Source organism: Elgaria multicarinata, chromosome 3 (genome assembly GCF_023053635.1).
Source record: "Elgaria multicarinata webbii isolate HBS135686 ecotype San Diego chromosome 3, rElgMul1.1.pri, whole genome shotgun sequence".
NCBI classification, from domain to species: Eukaryota; Metazoa; Chordata; class Lepidosauria; order Squamata; family Anguidae; genus Elgaria; species Elgaria multicarinata.
Window position 1 is genome coordinate 62675519 of NC_086173.1, and position 11214 is coordinate 62686732.

Consider the following 11214-nt stretch of genomic DNA (forward strand, 5'->3'; position numbering starts at 1 on the left):
ACACTGCAAGGTGCTCTACTCCTCCCAAATTTGTTTTTACATCATCACATTTTGCAATGAAATAGTTTTCTGTTGTTGCTGAAAATGGTGAGTTCGAGTTCAGACTCAGATCCCACCTCTACTTTGTACTCAGTCTTTTGGGCAAGTTACTTCTCCTTTCCCATGCCTCCCATGGCAGTCATTCTGTGGTGTCCAGGAGAGTTTCTCAAATAGCCCAATGTGTCCTTGGCTTAAAAGGATTGCCTAATCCTGCCGTACAGGTTACGCTGTAAATTTCTGTGCATTGGTTCTAATTCATACAAAACCCTTGTTTCTTCTTGATAAATGAATGGACCCAGATTCCCCTGCCCATCTCCTAAAACTCACCAATACAACACATCTGTAAATTGATCTGTTTATTTTAAAAGCAGATAGCAGACAGCTCTTTTACTTCCCATCATTTATTTTATTGACTGTGCTTGGTTGCCAATGGGTCATTAGGGCCACTGGTGATGAGCTAAGGGCTAGTCTTTATAATTAAAGACTTTTGGCCCAACATGGGCCACAGGGAACTAGAATGAGTGGGTCCTTTTGCTGGCACAACTGTAATTCAGAAAAGAGTAGTGGTGGTGGCGGCAGCTGAGAAAGTGAAATGATTAAGAAATGTAAAAGAAATGCTAGAACACCTGTTCAAATTTCTAGCTTCCAGGATCAGATTTTTAGACACCATTGCCATATGAAGCTGGGGAGAAAACATTTCAAATGTTCCCTGTGTCAGCAGCACCACATTTTGGAACACAAATGCAATCACATTCTTGTCCCCCACTCCTTCCGCCCCCAGTCCTGATTGTAAAATGAGGGACCAAATATAGAGAATAGCTTGTGATATTATCACTTTATACCAGCTTTAAAATCATTACACTGGCTGCCAATTAGTTTCTGGGCGAAGTATAAAGTGTTGGTTATTACCTTTAAAGCCCTACATGGTTTGGGTCCAGGTTACCTGTGGGACCGCCTGCCACGACACAGGCTCTGACCACCAGGTCTGGCCGTGGCTACTTCCTGCTCAAGCCAAGCACCACCGCTTGATACGCCTGAGTTATATGTGCTGAGGTGAATTATTGTCAGAGTGGGTGCTAAATGTATAAACTTCAGATGATATATGCCAAACAGACACGTGGGATTTTTGTGGTAGTTAAAACAAAATAATTAAAATTTATTTTAAAAAGTTCACAAGCTTTATTTCAAAATAAAACATTTAAAAACCTTTTTGAAACCTTTCATCCAATCCTTTCACCCATTCACATACACGCTTTCCTTTCTCTCACATAATCACTCTTGAGCTTTCTTTATTATCAGTATTGTTTAATATACATCAACTATGTGCACACCACACTCCAAAGACACCACTCTCTACACTGAACCTCAAATTCTCCAGAACCCAAGTACTCTACACACCAAGAGCTAAAGCACTAAAGGCTAAAGACTCTAAGAGTACCTAAAAGTCTCTCTCAATCCCTTCAGTCATTCCCTTATATATCACTCTTCCCCCCTCCTCAGACATTCTAACTCCACCTGCTCAGGTCAACATTCTAAGCACCACAGACTTACCAATTGCAGACATGCATTAGAGAATTGACTTGTGGGGTATAATGCCACACCGCCTTCTCCCATACAATCCACCTGGCACACTTAGGACCTCTGGGAAGAATTTACTCTAATCAGTCAGAACTAGGCTGACAACTGTTACTCAGAGGACCTTCTCTTCTGCCGCTCCCAGTTTGTGGAATGGCCTGCTGGGAGAGATTCATCAACTTAATGGTCTTTTCAAATTCAAGAAGTAAATAAAGACAGATCACTTCCGGAAGGCCTACCCAGTCAAATTTTAAGATGTCTGGCTGCTATTTTAATAATGTATTAGTTTTATATATTTTAATCAGTTTTATGCATTTTATAATATTTTTGTATTCTATGTTGTTCCCTGCCTCAATCCACAGGGAGAGGTGGGTAAGAAATAAATTTATTATTGTTATTTTTTATAGTGAGCAATTGGACTGTTTGAACTTTGAATGGCGGATTAAGATCACATAATTTTCCTTTGCCTGATTCATACACACAAAATTATGTTCAAAAACTGGTAAGGAGGGCAAGTGTAAACCATAGCTTGCCCATTTGGAAGAAGGAAGTAATTCATTACTTGGAAGGGAAATGGGAACGCGCAGTCCTATGGTTTGGTCCTCCAATCTGGTCTTCTTTCAGCAATACATGTGAACTGATCCCCCCTGTGTCAATCAAGATAAAATGAACGGTGGTGAAGAACAAAACCTTTATTTATTTATTACATTTTTATACCGCCCAATAGCCGAAGAATTGCTTAACATACTCCTAAATAACCAGCTCTGAGAAGAATCATGGCAAATTTTCTGAGGACTGCAGAAAAAGAAAGCACAAAGCTTCTTTGTATATACTTTTAAGGTAGAGCATAGGATGGGTGTAAAAGAAGAGATAATTACCTACTGAATTCCAAGGTTAGCAAAAGAGAACGGGGGATGGAACAAAGCATGAGTGACTACTCTATGCAGGGGTCTGGTGAAAGAAAAGGAAGCTACTCCCTGCAGATTTACAAGGCCATAAAATAATAGACATAACGTAACAGTCTCAATTTCTTGTTATCCATTAATTCTCTCATGAAAACAGAGGACTCTTGAGAAAATACAAGTTGATTCAATGCTTCTTTGCTTTATGTCTCATTTCCAGAAGCAATGATAGTCTTATATATGAGGACTTCAAGATTTTCTTCTCCTTTTGAACAAATCTAATGAGAAAAAGTATTTGTATTCTTGATCCTTGGAAACGCCATGAATCACCAGGTTTCACTTGTGATCTCAGCCAGTTCTGTATACTACAGTGGAAACTGGGAACTTCCTTATTCTTCTTCTATATAGTGCAGTACTGTGTCTTGCTGAGTCCAGCTCATGTGCTGACAAGGAAAAGATTGTAGAGCAGAAACCATTTAAAAGAATTTGCTAATTCTTTTATTCATTCAATCATTCAATCATATATCCTGCTTCCTAACTGCATTCTCAAATCCCCCCCAATTTTTTTTATTTATTTAAGAGATTTCGATACCACCCTTCAACCAGGGTTTCACAGTGATTTGTAAAAAACATACATGAGAAAAAGATCATATCATCATAAGAAAATACATTACAATCACAAAGCAATGATTAAGACAATTCTTTAACAGTTTTTAAAGCTCTAGGAGAATAAAAAGGCCTTTGGCACAAAAGAAATAGTACTCAGTGGAGAGAAAAATCCCCAAATGGGGTGCCACAGACAATAAAGTCTTATTTATTTATATTATTATTTCTATACTGCCCCATAGTCAAAGCTCTCTTCCCAGTCATGTGGCGGCACCCACAGGAAATCCTCTAAAGCTACCTTCACTATGTGGGTTCCAAATGATGTGTGCTTGAAGCCAGTGGAGCTTTTCATAGACAGGCAAGACATTGTCCTCAGCTATCAGTCCCAGTGAATAACCTAGCAGCCATATTCCGAAGTAGAGCTTCTGGGTAGTCTTCAAAGGCAGCTCCATTTTACAACACATTACAGTAGTCTAACCTGGAGGTTATCAGAACATCTGTAACTGTGATTGGGCTATCTACCCAAAAGAAGCTGCAGTTGGCACAGCCACGTCAGCTGGTGGAAGATGCTAAGTGCCACTAAGGTACCTGCAAAGAGTGTCCCCAAATTGCAAACCTGCTTCTTTAGGCAGAATGCAGTCCTATCCAGAATATGTCAAACATCATCTTGAACCAACCAATCACTGGCCTTCAGAACCTCCATCTTGTCAGGATGGAGGTTCAATTTATTGGCCCTCACCAATTCCAAGCACCACTGCCATATAGAAAATATTACTGTAAAAGCCCTACACTTTAACCCTTTTGTGTGAGGTTGGCATCCACAGCAGGAAAACCATCCCCCTTAGCTTAACTATTTGGCAGGAAGACTCATATGAGGAGAGATATTGGACCCAAGCCATGGAGTGCTTTATAAGTTAGAACTAGCAGCCTGAATAATGTATAGTATAAGCAGACACAGGTGAGACTCACAAAATAGTGCATTTAAAAACCAAACACACTGAATTTGATTCACTCATCTTGATGCCCCAGCCCCTATTTTGGTAAAAGAAAGCAGAGATGGGACTTCCTTAGCAAACAAAACATGGCTTTATCCCTCGCCAGATGCACAAACGTGCTGTGACCTGCTATACATAACAGACCATAGAAGGGATATGAATGCAGATAAGAAATATGCATTGGAATATTACAGCCATGATGTGCCAGAAAACTTGTTTCCCACAGAAAGCAGCTTTTTCGAATTAGAGACAAAAACACAAAGTTGCCAGCTTCCTTATCACATGCCCCTCTGTAGACGAGGCTGAAGTTGGTTCCCAATTCCTCGTTCCCACAAAAGCTTAAAATAGAGCCGATTGTACAGCCTCAACAAGGAACTGAACGTTGTGTCGAGCCTTTTTTGGCTGAGGAGCGGGGTATAAGTATGATAAATAATAATAATAATAATAATAATAATAATAATAATAATACATCCACATCTCCAGGAGAGTCTTGTATGAGATTGCATAGAATGGCATCCAACTTAACACATCATCTCCAACAAACTAAGTACCTTTCTAAGCATCTTTGAGGACTAAATTTGCCTAAAGTTGCACATATGTTTTTAAATTTTCTACTGGTTTTAGCTTAATGGTTTAATATGTTTTAGCTGTGTAGAACATTGTTTAATACTGTTTGAGTTTATATAGGGTGTTATACAAATGTTTTAATAAATAAAAAAATAAATAAAAAAATAAAATGTTGGAAGTTCCAGTACCAGCAATATTATGCTCCACCTGGAATATCAATGAGTATGCAGCTGAATATCTCAGCCATTTAAAATCTGTTGAATAGCTGCTTATAATCAGACGTAAAACCATTACTTTTTGTCATCAGATATGGCAGAGCACCTTTTAAACTGAAACCCGGGGAAAAGCCAATAGGAGCTAGGAAGCATTTGGTTCAGGTTAAACCATCCCCAGGGGATGAAAATGTTCTCGATTGCCCAAATACAGAAGGGAAGGGGGGAAATCCTAACTTCAAGTATAACCTGATGGGATCTTAGCTAGCAGTGACCAACCAAGAAAAAAATATCTTGGGGGTGTGGTGGACAGCTCACTGAAAATGTCAACCCAGTGTGCAGCTGCTGTAGAAAGGGCAAACTCCATGTGAGGCAAAATTAGAAAAGAAATTGAGAATAAAACTGCAAGTATCATACTGCCTTTATACAAATCTACGGTATGTAGGGTGACCATATATAAAGGAGGACAGAGCTCCTGTATCTCTAAAAGATGTATAGGAAAGGGAATTTTAGAAGGTGTCATTTGTATGCTGGTGAAATTCCCTCTTCATCACAACAGTTAAAGCTGCAGGACCCTTGCCCTCTTTTGTACCTGGTCACTCTAGTATAGAAAATACTGTGTACAATTCTGGTCATATTTAAAAAAAGATAATGTAGAGCTGGAAAAAGTGCAGAAAATTGTAACTAAAATGATCAAGGAGCTGGAGCATCTACCCTATGAGGGATTGTTTAGCTGGGGAAAAAGGAGGTTAAGGGGAGACATGATAAAGGCATACAAAATTATGTACAGTGTGGAGAATGCAGATAGGGAGACATTTTTCTCCCTCTCTCAAAATACTAGAACCCGGGGTCATCCCATGAAACTGATTGGTGGGAGATCCAAAGGAAGTACTTCTTCACACAGCACGTAGTTAAATTATGGGATTCACTACCACAAGATGTAGCAATGACCACCAATTTGGATGATTTTAAAAGAGGGTTGGAGAAATCCATAGAGAAGACTATCAAGGGTTATTGGTCTTAATGGCTCTAGCCTACCTATAGTATCAGAGGCAGTATTCCTAGACACACCAGTTGCTGGGGAACCATGGGCGGGAGGATGCTGTTGCACACATTTGGCATCTGGTTGGCCATAGTGTGAACAGAACGTTGGACTAGATGGACGCTTGTATTCTTATGACAGTGGCCGCTGGGGGGAGCCAAAGCACACACACTACGTCTCTATCAGCCGGAAGCGCAGCTTAGGTCTTTGGTCTTAAACCTCACGAGCGCTCCATAATACAAATTTCATAAAGCGTGGGTGGGTGTGGGTGTAATCACAGTACGCATGCGTATAACTGCCTTTGGCGCTAGAAGAGAAACCGGAAATTAAGTCTACCGACCACTACCTTGCTAACCATAGAGTTGGTAATTGGTTGCTATGGTGACATTCCAACATCCGACCAGGCCATGTCTTCCTTTCCTTCCTCCTCTTACTTTGGCTCTTTAACAGAGCCCTATTTCCTTCCTTAACTTTGTAAAAGTCGCGCCGGTCATTCCTCGACTTATACTGTTTCCCAGGTTTAACTCGAACTCCCAGGCGGTATCTCTTTCCCATCGCATTCTCGTCGCCATGAGTACGTTTCCGGGTCCCTAGTACTTCCGTTAAGCGCATTTGCCCCCCCCCCCCCTCATCCGTCCTTTTTGCGGCAGCGGTAAAGGGAGTCGCATAGGCGGAAGTAGCTGCAACAGGTTGACAGCCTCGTATCTTGGGTGAGGAAAGATGTGTGTCTGTATAAAGCTGGCTTTTTTATTGAATGGGATGTGCGGAAGTCTGAGGTGCTAATGTGGTGGGAAGAGAGTGGAGAAAGTGTGATTGCGGCGGTGTGTGTATGTGTCATATGCAGCCCTTACCCGCCACGGCAGGTCTTCATCCATTTCCATCGCCCTGCCCTGGATTGCAGGGCCAGCCTAGTTGAGAATTCCTCAAGTTCACGGGGGTGGTGGTGGTGGGGAATCACCTTTAAAATAGCTCCCCTCACTCGCGGTGTTCTCTGGTGTGAGGGGGATTATATCTCGCATCTGCACTATAACCGTTGAAAGGGGTTCAAAGTCGGCTGAATGGATGTGGCTTCTCCCAAAGGAAAGGCCCTGTGCGTTGTGATTTTGCGGGAGTGCTGTGAGGTGGGTTTTTTGGGGGGGAGGGAGGTGTAATCCACAACTCCCAGAGAGTAAAGGGCAGTTGAAATGTGTTTTTGTTTGTACTGTATAGGAAAGGGATCTGGAATTAAAAGTTTGATATCGCTGTACATTTCTGCCGCTGCTTCTGGTTTATTCCACTGAAGTTAATAAAACGAACATTTGTAACAAAGTATTTGTAACAAAGATGGTTCTGGGAAGCCCAGAAGCAGGTCATGAAAACAATAGGTTCCGGTTGTTGCTCCTCCAGTGGCCTAGCGTGGGTTGCAGGCGCCCGGGGCAAGGCAGGTATTGCGCCCCTAATCCGTGGACCTTTAGCACTCCCTGAGTCCCTTCCACCAGTCCAGTATTGAACCCCTTACCCCACAAAAAAAATGTATTATATTTTAAGAAAATACTGATCTATTTAAAGTAAAATTAATTTAATAATAGTATACCAGTACTTACATTTATTTAAAATCGCCTGGTTTTAATATGTGCAATTTTTTCAATAACAGTATTGAAATCTACATTGAAAATGTTATGTGGCAATGTTTATTTGCCCCGTCTACACGGTTGGGACTACACAGATTTTAATTTTTTAATTTATTATTACTACTTTCTTTTTTTTGAATTTTTGTGCCCCTAAGAATTTTTCTCCCAGGGCAACCGCCCCTGAGGAGCACCCCCCACGCTACGCCACTTTGCTCCTCAGCAAATAATATTCAAAGGCATTGTGCTTCTGAATCAGGTAGTTTCATATGGCCATCATGACTAGTAGCCATTGACAGACTTGATTATTTTTTTGTATTCTTCTTTTAAAACCATATAAACTCATAGCCATCACCATAGCTTGCAGTATTGAATTCATACGGCTGCAAGAAGAGCTGTGGTAGATCAGTCCAGAAGCCTATATAGCATTCTGGGCCACCAGTGGACAACCAGATGCTTATCGGAAGCCCACAAGCAGGACAAGAGGGCAATAGAACTCTCCCACCTTCCATAAATGATGCACTATGTCAGGGCTGGTGGAAGACCTCTCACTGCCTAAGGCTGGAGGACATGTTGCTGATGGAGTTGGGGAGGAGAGTGTGAGCTGATGATGATATTGGGGAGGGGAGTGTGAGCTGCTGCTTGCTGCTGTTGGGGTCAGAAGAACGTGAACTGCCTGCCACCATCCATCTTTCCCTCAATACCTTGGTCTGAGATGTCATTTTTCAGAGTGACACAGTACTCTGAGTGAGGCATTGGTGGGGAACTGGCCTTAGGGACCACCTATTCCACAGCAGCACAGGTGATATCCAGGATCATTTCCCATGCCAATGCCTTGCTCTGAGGAAAGGTCCTTTAGCCTTGTATGCAAAGTGTTCTACTCCCCTGATGGTTTGAATTGCTTCTTTTCTGAAAATCTTGCAATATTTATTTTATCTGTGCCCAGTACTTTCTTCAAGGATCTGTGAATGGCATACATTAGTCACATTTTACTTTCACAAGAATTTGTTGGGTAAGGTAGAGCTTTGGCTATTGAGTGGTATCGAAATGCAGTAAATAAATAAATAGGCTGAGAGATGACTAGCCCCATGTCACTCTATATTGGATATTTAGACCTAATTTTCCAATACCTGGGGTCAAGTCACTTCATCATGCTAACTTGTATGTCTGGTCTTCCATGCAGCATAACTTGTATTTAGAAGTTGTATAAGAGAATACCTCATTTGAAATACAGTTGTATTGATTTAGACCAAGTTCTTATTACCATAGTATCTTCTTTTTCTCAGTAGTACCATGGATGCACGTTTTACTCGTGGGAAATCTGCTATCCTTGAACGGTCGCTCACCCGACCCAAGACAGATGTCAGCCTCAGTGCCTTTTCACTCCTTTTTTCTGAGATTGTGCAGTACTGCCAGAACAGGGTCTACTCTGTTTCTGAGCTTCAGAACAAACTTTCTGAGCTAGGCCAGCAGGTGGGAGCCCGTATCTTGGATGTGCTGGTGATGCGAGAGAAAAATGGTAAGCGAGAAACCAAAGTCATCAACATTCTGCTCTTCATCAAGGTGACTGTATGGAAGGCTCTCTTTGGGAAGGAGGCTGACAAGCTGGAGCAAGCCAATGATGACGACAAGACCTACTACATCATTGAGAAGGAGCCTCTCATCAATACTTATATTTCAGTTCCCAAGGAGAACAGCACACTCAACTGTGCGTCCTTCACAGCTGGCATTGTGGAGGCCATGCTCACTTGCAGCGGCTTCCCTGCCAAAGTCACGGCCCACTGGCACAAGGGCACCACCCTCATGATCAAGTTTGATGAGTCGGTTATAGCACGCGACAAAGCCCTGGATGGCCGCTGACTTCATTTTGTGTGACTTAATCTGAATTGTTATTCTACAGACATGCTTTGTCAGTATTCTATGTAACTACTTTGATCATATTTGGGCAGTGTGTAGTGTGGGAGAACAACAAGCATTCTACTTCATAAGTGATTGTGTCTCATTCACTGATGCAGAGAGTGAATGTATCTACACCATTTATACTGATTATCTAGGACCACTTCTGCTTCCAGAAATCTACCCTGAGTTTGTTCTTTAACTCCTGATAGAGGATGAGGATTCAAGAGGGAATAGAATTTATTATTTTCTTTGTCAAGAGAGAGATCACCCCCTAAGCAGGACTAAAGTGTGAAAATTAATGTAAGGCATCATCCTATACTTTTTTTTTTGCTGTTGCTGCCGCCACTAAAAAATAGTAATGAGGAGTGTAGGTTGCTGGGACATCAGCTTTGGAATGAGCTGTGAAGTGTCTGCTCATTCTGCTGATGCTTCTTAGCTGATTATTATCTGTTACTGAATATCGCTATCTACTTGCAAGAATTAGCTAGTGCTGGCTCACCCCACAATTGACATGAGTAGCTTTTTTAGAATTGTTGAGGCTTGCAAACCAAATACTTTGAGTGAAATGTTTAATGGTAGGGGTAAAACACATGAGAAGGAGTGAAAGCTGTGTCTACCTCTGTGAAGTGTACTTTTTTTACTTCCCGTACTGTTCCTGCTCTGGCAACAGAAATTTAAACCTAATACTTGCCCCCACACCACTCAAAATGCCCAGCTTGAAAACTCTCAAGTAAATGGTCTTCTGAGAGTTGTTCTTATGGAGATTTCCCATCAGTACAATCAACCCTTTACTTAGCCATTTCCACCTGTGCCTCTTTATAAGAGAGGAGTGTGATACATCTCACAACTTCTCTTCCTCCTCCTCCTCCTCCTTAGAAAGTGGAAATTAACTAAAAGACCAAGAACATAGACGGCATTTGCACATAATGTTAAATCAGCCTACAATTTCCATCAGTCCCTGTCAGCATGGCCAATAGTCAGCTGGGGAAAGCTGTGCTAAACCATGATTTAAGGGGTGGCGTGTTTTTGTTGTTGTTGCAGGTTTTTTCTTGTAGTTAAGTCAACTACAAATTGTTCCATTAAATAAATACTCTAAAGATTTTGAAGAATTGGTTTAACCAGTTAATACATTCTGTAAAAATAATCCTTTTGGTCTCACCTTCTGAAATTGACTATTCGCTTAGTGAAATGTACCCATGCCAATCTGTTCTGTACACAGTACATCTCATATGAGTGGAACAGTGTTAGCATTCTCTCCAGAGGGCACGATGCGATAAGAAATTTGGTTGAAGCATTAAATTTATATCCATGTGCTTTGTACAGGGACATAAGTGAATTTGGTATTTGCTTAGCATAGTGTTATAATGTCTTTGAGAATGAACCTTTCCTGTTTCTCAAAATATCTCCCCTGTATTGAGCAAGGTTTTATTGCACAGTGCAGGTATAACATTTCAGCATGAGAGTTCATTCCAAAAAATATTTGATTAAATTATTTGCTAGATTCCATATGTCTTAGGGGAATGTGAACCAGAAAGTAAACTGATGTGTCTGATTCGTGTCCTATAATTTTTTTATCATTCCTAAATGAACATCTTCCATTATGGACCCTCTACCTTATCGGGCAGTGATTGATGCCCAGTAATTCAGGCTGTTATCTTCACAGGATGAGGTAGTAGAATTCAGGTAATATGTAAAATGGGTCTTGGGGTGCTTTATTCCACCCTACTGCCCGTCTTTTCACTTGTTATAATACTTGAAAACACACAAACC

The 11214-nt window shown here is 41.2% G+C and overlaps 1 protein-coding gene across 2 annotated transcripts; it reads left to right on the forward strand.

The window, feature by feature from the left end:
• Positions 1 to 6575: 6575 nt before the first annotated feature.
• On the forward strand, positions 6576 to 10996 carry TRAPPC5 (trafficking protein particle complex subunit 5). 2 transcript variants are annotated; one of them, XM_063120479.1, is made up of 3 exons: positions 7261 to 7323; positions 7769 to 7804; positions 8832 to 10996. In XM_063120479.1, exon 3 carries the CDS (start codon positions 8839 to 8841, stop codon positions 9403 to 9405), a length of 567 nt encoding a protein of 188 aa, XP_062976549.1. In that variant the 5' UTR covers positions 7261 to 7323; positions 7769 to 7804; positions 8832 to 8838; the 3' UTR covers positions 9406 to 10996. The 2 variants fall into 2 exon arrangements, with proteins under 2 accessions (XP_062976550.1, XP_062976549.1); XM_063120480.1 differs by lacking the exons at positions 7261 to 7323; positions 7769 to 7804 and adding an exon at positions 6576 to 6648.
• The last annotated feature ends 218 nt before the right edge of the window (positions 10997 to 11214 follow it).

Coding starts and splice junctions, on each gene's coding strand:
- TRAPPC5 (XM_063120480.1), top strand. CDS start 8,839: ATGGATGCACGTTTTACTCGTGGGAAATCTGCTATCCTTGAACGGTCG.